The sequence below is a fragment of the Oenanthe melanoleuca genome, chromosome 4 (genome assembly GCF_029582105.1).
Source record: "Oenanthe melanoleuca isolate GR-GAL-2019-014 chromosome 4, OMel1.0, whole genome shotgun sequence".
In the NCBI taxonomy this organism is placed as follows: domain Eukaryota; kingdom Metazoa; phylum Chordata; class Aves; order Passeriformes; family Muscicapidae; genus Oenanthe; species Oenanthe melanoleuca.
This window is the reverse complement of record NC_079337.1, coordinates 67,474,019-67,491,541: the sequence shown is the minus strand read 5'-3', so window position 1 is coordinate 67,491,541 and position 17,523 is coordinate 67,474,019. Positions and strand designations below refer to the sequence as shown.

General features: G+C 44.1%; 1 protein-coding gene across 3 annotated transcripts in view; it reads left to right on the top strand.

Annotated features, from left to right (window-relative positions):
* DNAAF9 (dynein axonemal assembly factor 9) overlaps positions 1-11,336 on the top strand; it is a 64,116-nt gene extending 52,780 nt beyond the window's left edge. The window contains exons 32-38 of one of the 3 annotated variants that reach the window (XR_008840292.1): positions 633-739; positions 1,462-1,536; positions 1,683-1,885; positions 3,397-3,462; positions 3,778-3,871; positions 5,247-6,100; positions 6,384-11,336. Coding sequence is in view for 1 of the 3 variants with exons in the window: in XM_056489228.1 (XP_056345203.1) it covers positions 633-739; positions 1,462-1,536; positions 1,683-1,885; positions 3,397-3,462; positions 3,778-3,871; positions 5,247-5,359 (658 nt within the window). In the remaining 2 variants the exon portion in view is untranslated. Of the gene's footprint in view, positions 1-632; positions 740-1,461; positions 1,537-1,682; positions 1,886-3,396; positions 3,463-3,777; positions 3,872-5,246 lie in introns of all 3 variants that reach the window. The other 2 variants (XR_008840293.1, XM_056489228.1) reach the window with 2 other exon arrangements.
* The last annotated feature ends 6,187 nt before the right edge of the window (positions 11,337-17,523 follow it).

Genomic DNA, 17,523 nt, shown 5'->3' with positions numbered 1-17,523 from the left:
GTTAATCTCTCTGATGACAGTATGCAAGAATTGGATGTGGGTAGTGTGGAAGAGAAAGGAAGAGCAGCAGGAAGAGCATTAAAATCAGGGATAAATCCAGGGATATGTGATTGCAGCCTTGCAGTTCCTAAAGAGGGCTCATGTAAAAGGACTAGAATGAGTTTTTACATGGGTAGATGGTGACAGGACAAGGGAGAGAAGGGTTTTAAGCCAATAGAAGAGAGAGATTTAGATGAGATGTTCAGGAAAATTGTTCCCTGTGAGGGTGGGGAGGCTGTGACAGTGCCCAGAGAAGCTGAGGCTGCCCTGGATCCTGGAAGTGTCCAAGGCCAGGCTGGACAGGGCTTGGATCACCCTGGGATAGTGGAAGGTGTGCCTGCCCATGGCAGGGTGGGAATGAGATGAGTTTTAAGATCCATTCTGACTCAAACCATTTCCTGACTCTATGAAAAGGAATCCTGAGTGCTTTGACCAACCTAATGCTGGCAGCACATTTTCATGGAGAAGAAAACTCTGCATTTTCCTCCCTCTGAGCAAAGCTGACATGTGGTGAAAGAACAGCTGTTCCTTGCTGGATGAGAAGCAGAGCTGCTGTGTTTCTGCCTGTTGAAGGTGTTTGTTTCTGTCCCCAGGTTTGAGGGCACATATGGGGCTGGGCCTGTGTTCCCTCCCATGGTTCAGATCTGTGTGTGGTTCAGCCGCCCTCTGGAGAAAACACGATTTGTGACCAAATGCAAAGGTACCAGTGAACTTTGCCTGACTTGACTGAAATCCAGGTTTGGGATGCTGAGGGGTAGAGGGGAAGGAAGGCACTGACGTAAGGCAGTTATTTAATCACTGCTGAAGTTCACTTGTAATTGAAAACTCAGCTTTCCTTCCTAAAAGTACAGTAAATTCTGTTCCTTAGTGTCTGCTCTGCACAATTGTCCCAGGACTTTTGTTCAGCTGAAAATCAAATTGAATTTTTGGTTTCTAGGTCTGGGACAACTTCTTTTTATTTAATGTTTCATTATTTTTATTTTATGTTTCATTGTGTTTAGTTTATGTTTCATTTTGTTTCAACACAACATTGTAGTGTTGAAAATACAGTTTTGTGAGTGACCATCAGCTTCTATTTTTTATGTCAAATAATTTTTGTAGCTACTAGAAAACAGGCTCAGCTTTAGAGTAGATCCATTATCAAGCCTCTCCTCCTTTCCTTAGCCAAGTAAAAAGAAGAGGATTTTACCTCCCACACACACTGTGAGAGTTCCTTATGCCAAACACATCTTATTTCCCAAACTCCATGGCAAAGAATGACAGAATAAATGTTCCTTAGTGGGACTCCAAGGGACATGGCAGCTTTTCCTTTGGAAGCACTGGGATGTGGATTAGAGATCAGTTGCACAGGTTTTACCAGAAGCTCCACCAAGGAGAAGAAAAATAAGTTGAGATAATCTGTTTATCTTCTGTTTCAAACAGCAATTAAGTCGTTGCTCAAGCCCAGTCCATTTTCTGGAAACATTTATCACATCATGGGCAAAGTGAAGTTTTCAGGTAAGGGCAACTCCTGAGGTGGTGTGATCACACTGCATGTTTTGGGTATTTAAAAAAGTATTTCTGTCCTGGATTCTGTCTGCACCAGTTGATGTTAGATTAGATTAGCAGTTATCAGGCTCTTCCTTCTGTCTTCTCCTTGTTAGATGCTGATAAAGTCATTGAAGTCTGTCACAACACAGCAGCAAATTCCCTGAGCCTGGTGCCTGTGCCAGAGGGGCCAACTCCTCCTGATTCCAGAAATGATCCCAGAGACTGCAGCAGTCAGCAGGAATATTTCCTTGTGTTCATTGGCTGCTCCCTGAAGGAAGAGGATATCAAAGATTGGCTCAGAGAAACTGCAAAGCAGGTTTGTGGGCAGGTTTCCTTTTGTTCAGTGCTTGGCATTTCTTAACAACCAAAGGAAAAAATCCAAGTGTCTCCATGAAACATTCTTAATTAATCTCATTTTTTTTTCTACCAAGGTATTGACATTCTAGGGTGGAAATGGATTTCAGGAAGGGGACTGAGAGTTTACAAATGTGTGTTGTAATCTCTGTATTGTTTTAGTGCTTGCTACAGCTTATTCATGGATTGATCTGCTCTTGAATGCTTGAGCAAATGGATTATGTCCAGGATAAACACAGGGTGATTTAGCTGAGCTGTGATTGCCAAGGGCTGAAGTGTGCTATGAAATAAATCTTCTTCAAATACCTGAATGCTGGCAAAGCTGAAAATTTGTTTTGATTCACTAAATTAAACCTCCTTGGAAGTAATCCACTGAAATGGAGGGGTAGAGCTCTGTTCATTTTGTCATCCTTAATTAGTCAGGTGTATTTCTGCATGCAGTAAGGAGTGGGGAACAGGGAATGTGGCTGCTGCAGGAAGCTCAGAAGGCACAGAGGGACTGCCACAGCTGACTGACAGAGCCACAGATCCATAAAACCCTGGGACCTTAAATCCCATCCAGTTCCACCCCTCTGCCACTATCCCAGATTGTTCCAAACCCTGTCCAGCCTGGCCTTGGACACTTCAGGGGCAGCCACAGCTTCTCTGGCCAAGCTGTGCCAGTGGAACTTTTTGGAACATTTTTAAGTTAAAAATACTCCATGTTAGTTCAGTATGGATTAGGATTTGCTCAGTGTCTCCCTCCAAAAATTTGTGTAGGAAGGGAAAAGTGTTTCCTGCAGACTGTGGCTGGAGCAGTTGCTGAGTTCTGAGATTCCTGAGGTTTCTGAGATGCTCAGGTTCTCATCTCCTGTGTTAATTTAGGAAATTACTCCATTTTCTGTGCTGATTATCTCATGCTCTGTACTTATCACAAGAGTAATACGTGGAGACAAATGCTTTGCCATGCAAGAAAAAAGCTCTTTGTGGAATACTGCTTAAATTTTATGAAAACTTGGAACTTAAATGCTTATCTCAAGTGTGAAGTGTTTCCTCTTTGAGCAATTCAAGACTATAAACACTTTTTGTACAGTCATGGCTAATTGAGGGTTTCAGATAACTCTAAGAGTTACCACATGCTGCAGGAAAGAAAGGGATTACAGAATTTCTCAGGCTCAAAACTAAGTTGTTTTTCTGTTCCTGTGCCAGCTTTCTTACAGTAAAGCTGTATTTAAATTGTCTTGTTTAAAATACTTACAGAATTTTTAATTTGAGTGTTTTCTGTAAGATCTGTGAATTTTTACTTTTGTTATCAGAACATAGTTGTGAGTGCCTGAATAGAGCTGAATAATTTTAGAAATGAATTTTTGAAATACATGCTTCTGTTTGGTGGTTTGGGTTTTTTTTTTTTTCTTTTAATTTATTTTTTAACTGAGCTGTGATATCACATTGTCACTCTGTAGTCACATAACTGGAATCTCCTTCTTCATACAGAAACCTCAGAGGAAAGCCCTGAAAACCAGAGGAATGTTAACCCTTCAGGAAATCAAAAACATTCATGTGAGTAAAAGCAATAATTTACAAACCCTTCTTTTGGCTGATTTCCCTTAAATATCCATCTGGATGAGCCCTGCCACAACAGGTGTGCTGAGCACTAAATTATTACAGCACTTTGGGAGGTACTTGGAGCACAGCTGGAGCTGTCCAGGAGGGATCTGAGTTACAAATCTGATCTCAAAGCTCCAAATTCACTCTGCAAAGCAGGAGAAGGTGTAAAATTTGGTTGCTCTCATGTCCCTTCTGATTTCTTTTATCTATTTGAGTTTGTAAAGACTGTCCCTACAGGTTTTTAATTTCAGTTCTTTCCTGCTGCAGGTGAAACGTCACTTGGATCCACTTCCAGCTGGTTATTTCTACAATGGGAGTCAATTTGTGAATTTTTTTGGTGACAAAATGGATTATCATCCATGTATCCTTTCAAATGGGGGGGGTTTGGAGAAGGCTTTAGGTAGGCAATGAACTGAAATGTAAAGTGCCAAAGCAGATATGGTGAAGAACCAGTTCCTAAAGCTTATTGTTCAAACCTTTTCTGAGAGATCAGATCTCAGAAACAGCAGAACCAACACAACAAACCTCAAACTGCCCATGAGCTCACACAGGGAATAATTTATGGACCACAGCTTGTCAGAGAAATACTTCTCAAACCAAGTAGTGCTGTAATGGCACTGAAAGCCTGGCCATGACTGATTAAACTTCCAAATGAGTGGAATTTCATGTGTGCACACACTGAGGTGAGAACAATCATATTTTTGTCCTTGCTGTTACCCTGGCAATGCTTTGCCCTGGTTCCAGTGTGTTCCTGTTGTCCTTGGGGACATGGTCAGGGGTGGCACTGCTGGGTTCACAGCTGGCCTTGATGATGTCAGAGGCCTTTTCCAGCTTTGATGATTCTGTGATTTTCTCATTTTCATAACTTCCTGTTGCTTTTGTCTTTGGTCACAACTTCCAAATTGGTTTTGCATTCCCAGTTTACTTTTCACTGTAACTTCACCAAACTTGGTAAAAATCCAGGTGGGTTCTGTGATGCTGCTTTGGAATAAGAACAGAGTTATTTTCTGTACCCTGTGGGACAACTTGAAAATTTTAAACCAGCAGATTTCTGTCTGCAGGGCACAAAACCCAACAGCAAACTTGGACTTCAGTATTCACTGGAAAATTATTGATGCCTCATCCCTGGAAGTGTCCAAGGCTGGGTTGGGCTGGGCTTGGAGCACCCTGGGCTCATGGCAGGGGTGGAATGAGATGGATTTAACTCCTTCCAACCCAAACCATTCCAGGATTCTTCACCTCCCTCTTGGTGTCTGGCAGTGAAAGCTGCAGGCCTGGTTATCCCTTTCTGGGGGGGTTGGAATTTTAGGCAGTTTTAGAGTTCTGCTCCAGCAGAGCAGCTGTAAATGTGTTCAGAGTCACAGAATGGTTTGGGTTGGAAGGAACCCTGAAGCTGATCTTGTTAAAACACCTTCCAAGGATTGGGAGTCCAAAACCTCTTTGGGCAACCTGTGCCAGGGCCTCACCACCCTCCCAGGGAAGAATTTCTTCCTAACATCCCATGTAACCCTGCTGTGCTTCTGCTGTTCTTAAATCCTTCTCCTGGCTGGGAAATACCTTGTGAGCTCCTTTATTCCCTGGGAACACTGAGCTGGGGTAGCTCTGACTGTAGACATGCAGGAAATAATAGATTGAATTTCTGCTTTCGCCAGAACTGACCTTTCCTTCAAACCTAGATGTTCTTTTTTACTAAATTCCATTTGCACAACTGTTCTTCCTTCACCTTTCCCACCCAGTAATGGACCAGTTCATGAATGATTACTTGGAAGAAGCCAACAGGGAAATTGAGAAGTACAACAGGGAGCTGGAGGAGCAGGAGTACCACGACCTCTTTGAGCAGAAGACTTAAGCACGTGGATCCTGGGTATTTCTGACCTTGTGTCAGGAGCCAAAAATGATGTTTTGTCCTTTTGGCTCACAAGAAATTGAGTGAAACGTCTGTTTTCAGCACTCCTTCCCAAACTAAGGGATCATTCCCCTAAGGTTGGCATTTAACCCAGTAACTGCTTAGCTGTTTGTACTGTCAGGTTTGCTTCCACTTCACCTTAATTCCAGACTGTACAAAGCATCACCTGGAATCTCTGGCTTGTGGTGGAAACGTGGGAAAAAAGAAGAAGAAGAAGGAGGAGAAAAAGAAGCAAAACTGGATTTATTTCCTAAAAGGTCAGAATGTAATTGTGGAATTGGGCTGTGGTGCAGATATCAAACAATCCCTGGGTGTCCCTTGGAAATCACAAGGGCATTGATGAGCAGAGGGGGAATTCAGGATGTGGGATTGGGGTGTTCCCAATGCGAGAAATGGGGGAACAGACTCAGAAGAGTCCCCAGTCCCAGAACTGTTTGGGTGTTCCTGAAGCAAAAAATGGGGGAATAATTAAAAAAATTAGATGAATCCCTAACCCCAGAGCTGTTGAGATGTTCCCAAAGTGAGAAATGGGGAACAATGGGAAAAACTCAGAACTGAGTCCCTAATCAACAGCTGTTGGGATGTTCCCAAAGTGAGAAATGGGGGAACAGTGGGAAAAACTTAGAATTGAGTCCCTGATCCCACAGCTCTTGGTGTGTTCCCAAAGTGAGAAATGGGGGAACAGTGGGAAAAACTTAGAATTGAGTCCCTGATCCCACAGCTCTTGGTGTGTTCCCAAAGCGAGAAATGGGGGAACAGTGGGAAAAATTCAGAATTGAGTCCCTGATTCCAGAGCTGTTGGTGTGCTCCCAAAGCAAGAAATGGGAGAATGATTCAAAAACTTAGGATCACTGAATCTACAGCTGTTAGGATGTTCCCAAAATTGTGGAAACAGTGGGAAAAACTGAGAAGTGTCCCTAATCCCAGAGGTGTTGGGATGTTCCCAAAGCGAGAAATGGGGGAACAGTGGGGAAAACTCAGAATTGGGTCCCTGATCTCACAGCTGTTGGTGTGTTCCCAAAATGAGAAATGGGGGAACACTTTCTCAGAGTCCCTGATCCCATGGTTATTGATGTATTGCCAAAGTGAGAAATGGAGGAACAATGGGAAAAGCTCTGAAGAGTCCCTAATCCCAGAGCTGTTGGGATGTTCCCAAAGCGAGAAATGGGGGAACAGTGGGGAAAACTCAGAATTGAGTCCCTGATCCCAAAGCTCTTGGTGTGTTCCCAAAGCAAGAAATGGGGGAACACTTCATCAGAGTCCTTAATCCCACAGCTGCTAGGGCATTCCCAAAGTGAGAATTGTGGAAACAGTGGGAGCAACTGAGAAGAGTCCCTAATCCCAGAGCTATTGGTGTGTTCCCAAAATGAGAAATGGGGGAACAGTGGGGAAAACTCAGAACTGAGTCCCTGATCCCAGAGCTCTTGGTGTGTTCCCAAAATGAGAAATGGGGAACACTTTCTCAGAGTCCCTGGTCCCATGGTTATTGATGTATTGCCAAAGTGAGACATGGGGGAACAGAGGGAAGAAGCTCAGATGAGCATCTAATCCCAGAGCTGCTGGAATGTTCCTAAAGTGAGAAATGGGGGAACAATGGGAAAAATTCAGAATTGAGTCCCTGATTCCAGAGCTGTTGGTGTGTTCCCAAAGTGAAAAATGGGAGAATGATTCAGAAACTTAGAGTCACTGAATCTGCAGCTGTTAGGATGTTCCCAAAGTGAGAAATGGGGGAACAGTGGGAAAAACTCTGAAGAATCCCTTATCCCAGAGCTGTTGGGATGTTCCCAAAGTGAAGAATGTGGAAACAGTGGGAAGAACTCAGAAGTGTCCCTGATCCCAGAGCTCTTGGTGTGTTCCCAAAGCGAGAAATGGGGGAACAGTGGGAAGAACTCAGAGTTGAGTCCCTAATTCCAGAGCTGTCAGAGCATTCCCAAAGCAAGAAATGGGGGAATGGGAAAAGCTTGGATGAGCACCTAACCCACAGTTGTTGGGATGTTCCCAAAGTGAGAAATGGAGGAACAGTGGGGAAAACTCAGAACTGAGTCCCTAATCCCACATTTGCCAGGGTGTTCCCAAACTAAAAAATATGGAAACAGTGGGAACAACTGAGAAGAGTCCCTAATCCCAGAGTTGTTGGGATGTTCCCAAAGTGAGAAATGGGGGAACAGTGGGAAAAACTCAGAATTGGGTCCCTGATCCCAAAGCTCCTGGTGTGTTCCCAAAGCAAGAAATGGGGGAACACTTCATCAGAGTCCTTAATCCCACAGCTGCTAGGGCATTCCCAAAGTGAGAATTGTGGAAACAGTGGGAACAACTGAGAAGAGTCCCTGATCCCAGAGCTGTAGGATATTCCCAAAGGGAGGGATGAAGGAACAACTCCCACCCCACCTTTGCCAGGGCACAGCCCTTCTCAAAACCTCAGCACAGTTTGAGTCTGCACTCGAAATTCTGACTCTAAAGAAAAGCTATTTATACATTTCAGGGTGAAATCAGTGGAGAAATCTTAATTTCTTCCCAGTGCTCTCATTGGGATTCTGGGAAATATTTCCTGGCTGGCTGCAATGTGCACCTTGCTGTTGCTTAGATTATTCCTGGAGGATTTCTGTCCTAAAAACTAAGCAAGGCAAGGGGGAGATTCTTCAGCTGAAGAATTCCTTTTCACAAAAAAGAGTGATTTCCAAAGGTAAAAAATAGCAAAGGATGTTACTTGAAAGGGGCAGGAACTTGGTGGTGGATTTTCCAGAAGAGTTTGCACACTGTAACATTTCACTGTGCTGCTGAGAAATCAGCTTTTAAGTACTTGCAACAGAATTTTTATTGTTCCTAAATGATAGAACAGGAATGCTGGCAGCCTGTCCTGACTTAATTCAGTATCATTTGAAAGGAGGCTTTATAAATCCCTGACTGAAGGATTATAAAGTACCTTAGCAGCTACTTACAGGTAATTATTGGAGTTTATTTGAATAAGCTGATTATTGTAGCATGCATGTGTTCAGAATTTAGGTGAGAACAGCCCAGCAGGAATTTTTTGTTTTCATATTCCTTTGCCTTAGGGACAGCTCAATCTTTTACTGCAACTGCAGCTTTTCTTTATGACCAGATGTTTGTGATACAGCAAGAAATGGAATGAAAAATCTCTTGCAGGACACTTAAAATATTTCAAATGTATATGCACAGCTCATCCCATGGCAGGAAAATGAGATTTAACTCCTGCCATTAAACCAGAGGCTAAATTAGAATTTATGCTTTACTACAGAGATGTATTTTTTACCTTTGGAATACAAAATAATTGAAATTTCAGTGACCTGAAGCACATTTTAGGTGGCTTTGGTCTTCACTGCTGGGTGCCTGTCCTGTGAGTGTTGCACAGTGCAGAGGTGAAATTCCAGGTGCTGCAGGCTGGGATTGAAATATTGATAAGATTTCATTCCTCACTTTTCCTCCTCGATTTAAAAAGACTTTAATATTTTGTTTCATTTTTTTATTTGCACACCACGAGACTTTATATAAAAAAAAACCTACTTGTATCCTGCTAGAGGCCAGTAAAAGCCAGCAATTAGTTTGTGTTTTTAGGCTTTCCTGGGGTTTTCCCTGGATCACAAGTGTGGAGCATCCTGATAAAGCTCGTGAGTTTTATCTATGCATGGCTAAATTTTAGTCTTAATATCCTGTAGTGCCTGTAGAGCAAAGGTAGCTAGCAGTGGGGTTGGGGGGGCTGCCAGGGGTTTACAAATAAATCCACTTGGTTGCATGAAATTATTTCAGAGCCCAGAATTTTAAGGAATCCCAGAATTCTGGTGGTAAGGCTGCAATCAGAAGGGGCATCAGGAAATGGAGCTCAATTGGAATTGCTTTGCCAGTGAGCTCAGTGGAAACCCAGCTGTTCCAGTCCCAGCTCTCTCTCTGCAAAGCCATATTTTTAGAGTAGTGGGATGTGATGTGGGAAGAAATTCCAGTGGTTGGGACAGCAGGCACGTGGTGGAGGCTTTGTCTCAACTCCTGAGTGGATCCAGAGTAGTTTTAAGTGCAATTGATGGAAAATAGATGAAGATGCTGTAGCTGATTTTTGCTCTGCTGAACTCTTTTTAAGAACTCCAATTTGTGCAGCTCTCAAATCAATTTGGATGGGGCTGATCCAGCTGGAATTCCAAGCCCTGTGAACAAAAAAAAAGAAAAAAAAAAAGGAAATAATTGGGGTGTGACTGTGCAAATTGAGCTGTTCCTTAAAAACTGGAGCAGGAGAGCTTGGAACAAAGGCCTAGAACCCTCCTGTGCTGTGCTGCATGTGCTCTATGGTCATAGCTGTGTGTTACAAAGACCTTTCACCAGACTGCTACTGGCTCAATTCATGTATTTTGGTATTGAAAGAAATTGATTACCTCAATTTTTATCCTTTATTTTTCAACTGTGACTTTCAACCAGAACAAAAAAAAAAAAAAAGAAAAAAACCACAAAAATACCGAAATAGTGAAACTGTGACAATGGTATCCTTTAAATGTTGTAGTGCCTTGCAGATGACACCATTTATTCCCCAAATAAATGGATGTCAGGGGTTGCACCCCCTTTTTTTTTGTTTTAAAGGAAAATAACGGTTTTGGTGAAAGGACTTAAAAAATTTAACCTAGTGACAAATATTAGCACAAATGGTTAAACTGTTTTAAAGAAAACTCTTTGAGGACTGAGATATGTAAATGCCTGATGCTGCTGCTGTTGAAGAGCAGTTGCTGATTTTTTGGGAGTCTATTCTAACAATCAGCAGTGCTTTTTGAATTTTATTTTATTTTATTTTTTTTTAAGAAAAGTGTAACTTTTGTACTCTGGTCAGAGCTGGTTTTGTGCTATGTGGAATCCCCAGCCCAGGGGATTTGGTGTCCTCACTCCTTGGAATTCAAGGTGAGGATGGAGATAACTCTGAAGGATTGAGGTTTGAACTTTTTTTGCTACTGTATAATTAAAAAAACAACAAAAAAAAAAGCACCATTTCTAACCCACTGATGTTTGGATACAGCAAAAGTGCCATTACACTGTTCCTTTTCTCTTTTACTTGGAAAAATTTGTGTCCAGGCATTCCTGAGCTTGGGAAGTGCTGAAGAGTCCTCAAGGGGTTTCCACGCTTTGCTGACTGTGTTAGCAGCTTGTGGTGGTGTTCTGTTCTTTCTCCTCAGAGAATGAGTGTGATCAGAAGTTACTGAAGTTATAGGGATTCAAATGTGACAAACTTAGCAGGGGAACCTTTGCAACTGGAGCTACTCTGCAGTCTGGGAGTATTTGAATTTTAAACTGTGCAATTTGGGATTAATCCAGTTTTACACTTTGCAATTAACACACCTGATTGCAGGGAGGAGTTGAGTTGCATGTGAGGGTTCCCTAATAAGTTGAGCTTTTTTTTTTTTTAATTATTATTTTTTAATTGAAACTTGTCTGAATTTGCACAGATTTAAGCTCTGGAATACTTTGGTATTCTTGAAAAGGGAAAAAAAATTGTGACTAGTATAGTGAATTGTGAACTGTGAGTTGGTAGAATCACAAGGTTGATCTAATCTTAGGTTGTTAAAAATGTACCTCAGAAAGCTCATGAGAAATTTGCTTCATTTTTACACAACAACCAGATCCTGACATAACACTTCTCACTTTACAATGTGCCAAAATTCACTTTTATACTAGTTCTCAATGCTTTAATATTTGCAACTCTAAGTTAAAAACGTGTTATTTACAAACACTACTGTAACTTCAGTTCAGCTGAATGGTGTGATTGAAGCTTTTTGCCTCTCCTATTTATTACACAACTTGATTCAGTAAATATAAAATTACCTTTCCATTTATTTTTGTATTGTTTTACATGTTTATACCTGCAGTTTGTGTGACTTTTACACCTGTAACTCAGATGTGATGGAAAGAACCAATAAACAGTATCCATCCACTGCTGGCTCTGCCTCCTTTAATTAACTCACAGGTTCCTAAGCTGGAATTTTTAAGCCTTGAGTGGTTTTCATTTAAAATTCTTAAGCTGACAGAAGGGTGAGTATTTTATATTTAAATTAAAATATAAAAATTTAAGGTTTTGTGGTTGGTTTTTTTTTAGCTGCTATTTTAAGTTTAGACCTTCTTGCTTGGGCTTTTAATTGGGTAAAATTCAAATTAGAAGAAGATTAATCTGCTTTGTGCTGCAGTCTGTATTTTCCAGCATCTGTGTGTGAGCATGAGTTGATATTTACAGATTTACAAATACAGGGAGGTGCTAAACCTTTTCTGTGTGCTCCCAGAAATGAGGATGCAGCTTCAGGATCCATGGATCTGCAATCTGGCTGCCATGGGGAGGGCAATCCCACTTTACCCTTCTTTCCCTGAGGGGCTGAGCATAAATCAGATTTTTGCTGGTTAAACTGGGCCTGCAGCTGATTTTCTCTCTCTGTTTTGCATCACTTTTGCATTTTTAGAGGGAGGTTTTGTGCTCAGTTTGGTTTATGTAAAACCAGCCTGTTAAACCCAGCCTGCTTTGCATATTCCACATTAAACAGCACAAATTCTGGGCCATGGGCTTGGGGTTGAAATCCAGGAGTTTCCCCCTGCTGGGTTTGGGAAGCAGCTCCAGCTGAAAATGAGGAATTTTGTGCAGGAGCAGGGCAGTGCCTGTCCCTGTCCTGGAGCTGCTTTTGGGCTGTCCAGGTGCAGGAGGGACATTGAGGGGCTGGGAAAGGGGGATCAGGGGTGCAAATGTATCTGCACCACTTAATCAGTGCCTTGGTTTTATTTAATTTTGTTTTTACTCAGAGCCAGGATTAAAAACACAAAGGAGACAAATTTTCTCGTGTTCGGGCTTGGTTGTTTATTAAATCTTACCTAAAGTACAGAGAGTTCTAAAAGGTGCTGGAAGTGAGCAAAATGGAGGAGAATTTAGCAAGTTACAAGGTCTTTTAAATCTATCCAGTGCAATAGAGAATTAACACCTATATTATTTATGCTTTTGACTCAAAAACCAAACTCCTGTGACCCTCAAAGCAGAACTGACTGACCAACCAAAAACTGCTGCTTGAAATCATGAAGAAGAAAAAGAAAGAGACACCACTCAAAACCTTCCATCTTCTCCCAACCTATCACTGCATTATAAAAACCTCAAATTCCAATTTAATTACACACCTGTGATTTTAACTCCATCACTCAAATTTGGAATCCTGCAAGACCTCAGGTGAAAAGCAGTGTTCTCCTGGGGTCAGGGTCAGAAAGCACAGAAAGTTTAAAACTCAGATTTTTGGGATCCAAAGGGGGGACCTTGTGGCTCTGCACAGGAGGGGACACCAGGGGGAATTTGGGATCTGCTCCAGGGAACAGGGACAGCCTCAGGCTGGGCAGGGGGGTTTGGATTGGATATTTGGGAAGATTTCTTCATGGAAAGGGTTATCACCCGTTGCTCAAAAGCTCTCCAAGATTACCAAATCCAACCATCCCTGTGTCCCCAAGTGCCACATCCACACTTTTAAATCCCTCCAGGGGTGGGGACTCCAGCACTGGGTAACACTTCCCATGAAAAAATGCAAAGTTAAAAATGTTTGAGAAGGTTTAATTGATGGGGAACTGAGTTTCATTTCCTAAGAGAGATGAGGTAGATTTTTTTGAGCATACCCCAAATTAGGGTTTTTTGTCCTGTTTCTTAATTACCTCATTTTGCTCAGTCTGGTTGGATCTTTGCAGCTCTCCTTAGATTTTCACCAACTCTTCCTTCCACGTGAACTCATCTGGAATTTCTTTGCCAACAAATGGTGCCTCTTTAGCTTCATAAATTAGCAGCCTCATTAAAGTAATGAACTCCCAACAGGAATTGCATGGAAATGGGAGCACTTGTTAATTGAATAGCCCTGGGTTCACTCCCATTGTACACGTTCCACAAGGTGCTTGTGTGATCCCTCCTATTGAATTGGCTTAAAATAAACCTTCAGGGCAGTTTGATGTCTTGGTAGGAAAGAAAACACCCAATGGGCAAGGCCTGGAGGATTTCAATAGCTTCATTGCTCCAGGACAGACAAAAAAACAACATAAAAAAAAAAGCGTGGAAAGTGAAATGTGGGTGAGCCATTCATGGCTAGGAAATCAGCAGGCACACCATGCATTGTATAGATCACTGCAAACCCTCCCCACACCAGTGAGACAGGAAATTTCTAATGGCTCCAATTGAGCCTTCGCTCAACCCCACCAAAAATCTTCCATTTTTCTGTGTTATCAACGTTAGTTCAATATTTGCTTTATATACATCCTGTTCCTGACTTTGATTCCTCCATCCAGCACCTTCCTGCCTTCTAATATCTGATTTATTGCAGAGTTCTTTTTCTTCCAAAGGTTTGGCTTGGCCTCTTTAACTCTTTATCTTGTCAGGCTCAGAGCTGGGTCTGGGCACGGCCTTTCCTTGGGCTCTGCTTTGGGAAGCTCTGGGAGGGGAGAACAGAGAGCTGGAGGAGGAGGAGAGGCTGCAGGGGCTGTGGGGAGGGGTCACAGCATTTTTGGGACAGGGATGTGGAATATCCAAGGTGCTTGAGTGCATCAAACTAGAAGTTGGGACTTAGGACAGTTCTGGGCAGGGACACCTTCCATCATCCCAGTGGATCCAGCCTGGCCTTGGACACTTCCAGGGATCCACAGCAAATCTGGGAATTCCATTCCAGGATTGTTCCCTCCCAGGGAACAATTCCTTCCCAATATCCCACCCAGCCCTGCCCTGGCAGTGGGAGCCATTCCCTGTGTCCTGTCCCTCCATCCCTTGTCCCCAGTCCCTCTCCAGCTCTCCTGGAGCCCCTTTAGGCTCTGGGGGATGTTTGAGGGTGTCCCAGAGGCTTCCCACACCCTCCTGGTTGTGGTGCTGGATTGGGATCTCTGCCCTCCCCGTGCTCTGGGGCTCTTTGCAGCCCTTGCCCATCCCAGGGAAATGAGGAAATCCTCTGCTCTGGGTCAGGAGGGATGTCACCAGCACTCAGGGGAGGTCCCAGGGACAGGCTGGATGCTGGAAACTGCTCAAAGATGTGTTTGCTGTGCAACCACAGGGAATTCTGTTGTATTTCCCTGAGGAAGCTCTGGAGGTAAGTGCTGAAGTTCCCCCTGTATCACATCCCTTCTCCCTCTGCTGGCACAAAGAGCAGCACAAGGACAGAACTGCAGATTGTGGTGTCTCCTGAACACCTGGAGCTGCCAGAGCTGCCCCATTCCCTGTGTTCCATCCTGAATGGGTCATCGGGATTGTGGAACCAGGGGAATGGGATCTCACTGCCAGAGGGCAGGGATGGATGGGATTTTGGGAAGGAATTATTCCCTGTGAGGGTGGGAGGGGCTGGGCTGGAATTCCCAGATTTGCCATGGCTGTTCCTGGATCCCTGGCAGTGCCCAGGGCCAGGCTGGATCCACCTGGGACAGTGGGAGCTGTGGAACTGGGTGAGTTTAACAACCCTTCCAACCCAACCCATTCCATGGTTCCCTCCATCCCTTGCAGCTTTCCTTCTGCTGAAGATGGAGTAAAAAAATCTTGAATTATATAATTTCCACCCCAAAATCTGCAAGGCTCTGCTGTCCCCTGCCCTATCCCTGGCAGGGGGATGTGGTCAGGACAGAGCAGGGCTGGTAAGAGATTTCTCTTCTCAAAGGCAAGGCCTGGGCTTGCTTGGTGTGTGCTGCAGATTACAATCACTGCTGCACAGCAAAGGCAGCACAAATGGTTTGGGCTTGGCTGGGTTTGGGAAGGGTGTCCCTTCCTCTGGCCAAGGTTTGTTTGCTTAGGTGAGGTGGGTGCAAGTTCTAACAATAAACTTTCCTGGCAGCGTGGTGGCTCTTGGAGAGGTCAGGGAGAAAGGACAAAGCAGCAGCAGCATGGGATGGGATCCTGGGGGAGTGTGGGAGGATGGGGTGGGCACAGAGAGATTTGGGGTGTGCTCCTGCCTCTGTGGGTCCCAGCCACCTCACAGGGACAGAGGGCATTGCTTTGTGTCCTTTCAGCCCCTCCTGCCAAGGGCAGTCGTTAAAGGGGTTAAATCAGTGTGGGGTGAGAGAAGAAGGGATGCAGGGGGGTTATGGATGCTCCTGGTTCCCTGGAAGTGTCCAGGGCCAGGCTGGATGGGGCTTGGAGCAGCCTGGGACAGTGGGAGGGGTCCCTGCATGGCAGGGGTGGCACTGGGTGATCTCTAAGGTCCCTTCCAACCCAATTCCATGATTCCATCATTATAACTTAAGGGAGGAAATTTGCAGTTTGAACCTGATTGAAACAGGGAGAGAAAATTCCCAACCTGGTCAGACCAGGTGGCTCCAAGCCCTGTCCAGCCTGGCCTTGGACACTTCCAGGGATCCAGGGCAGCCACAGCAAATCTGGGGATGCCTGTCCCAGGGTGTCACCACCTTTAGAGCAAAGAGACACTGGACACTGGAGAGGTTTTGTGATAATTTAAATCCCGGTTTTTGTGCTCTGGGTGTGGAGCTGTCAGTGCACTCTCATCCAGACCTGTTTTTTGTCCTGTTCCAGCCCCCAGGTGTGGACACAGAGGAGCTGTGAGTCCCTGGGAGTGTCCCAGGCCAGGCTGGATGGGGTTTGGAGCACCCTGGGACAGTGGGAGGTGTCCCTGCCCATGGATGGGGTGGGATGAGATGATCCTTAAGGTCCCTCCCAGCCCAACCCATTCTGGGATTCCACGATTCTAAAGCAGAAGGTGAAGGATGCTCTTTGCTTTTCCTGAGGAACAAATTGCTCAGTGGGTTGGAAACACCCTCAAGGCTGCCAGCCAGGGTTCACTGACACCTGCACAAAGCTTAAAACCTGTCTCAAGCAGGGCATCACACCAGATAAATTATTGTGACTTCACTGAATTGCCTTTTTTCTCTCTCTCTTTTTTCCCCCCTTCCTTTTGTCTCTAAGTCAGAGGCTTTCAGTTATTTATGTATCATAGGAAGCCAGATTTCCTCTCATTCCAGTGGAAGAAAAGGGAGCTGGTGAACCCTGTCCAGAAAGAAAAGCTGCTGGAATTTGGGGGAAATGGTGGCCTCTGGTTCAAAGCCCAGCCCTGGTGCTGAGTTGTTTGTGCCTTTGCTCCACCAGCAGCTTTGGGGTTTGCATGGAGGGAACCCTCTGGATTCCTTCCATCTTCCTTTCCTTGGAAGGGTCACTTGATCCACAGAGGGAGTTTTGGATTTTCCTGTTGTGTTAAAAATCCATTCTCAGCCTCAGTGCTGCTGTGGAGCTGCCTCTTGTAGGAGAAAATTGGGGAAAAAAAGCAAAATAATGGGGAAAAGATGGAGTGAATCCCCTCTCATGCCTGGGAGGAAAAGCTCAGCTAAAGACTCTGAACACCAAAATCCTCCCATCTGCTCCTGTTTTTTATCTGACCCTACAGATGATGTAAAGGAAGGGGACAGCTTGATTGAGCTGGTTAAATCCAGGTCAAAGTGCTTAAAAAACCCCAGAGTGAAGCTCCTGTGGGGCTGCACACCCCTGCATGCAGCCCTTGCCCCAAATCAGCAGAGCAAGGAGCAGAAATTCCTCTGGTTTTCCTCCCAAGTGAAGATAAAAAGATTGTGGGAGAAAGAAAAGCAAGAGCAGAGCTGTTTCCCTGCCCCTGTGTTGCCTCTGCTGATGGTTATTTTGGGATCTGAGCTGTGTTTTGTTCCCTTTCTGAGATACCTGAAATGTTCAGCTCAGAATGTCTCAGGGGAAGGCTGAGGGAAAAAGAAAAGAACAGATTCAGCACATTTCTAGTAAAGATGCTGAAGTAAAAACCTGAATTTCAAAGTTAATAACATGACCTGGAAATGTTAATAACAGATCCCAGCCTGGTTGTCCCATCTTGTGATGCCTCAGCCACAGGCAACCAAGTTCTCCAAGGAAAGGAGAATTTCTAGAGACAAAACCCTTTAAAACAGCTAAAAAAAAAAAAAATCCATTTTGTTGTGTCTATAAAGCACAGGTGAACAAAATTCTGGGTTCAGCAGCTGGATGATCCCTCAAGTCCTCTCTCAACTCTTGGAAAGGGGGAACCAGACACACCCTTGGAATTGGTTTTTACACCCATTCCAACCCATTCCCTGATTCTGTGATTTGTTTTCTGCTCTCTTTAGGGGTGGGATCTGTTTTTTTGGCACAGCAG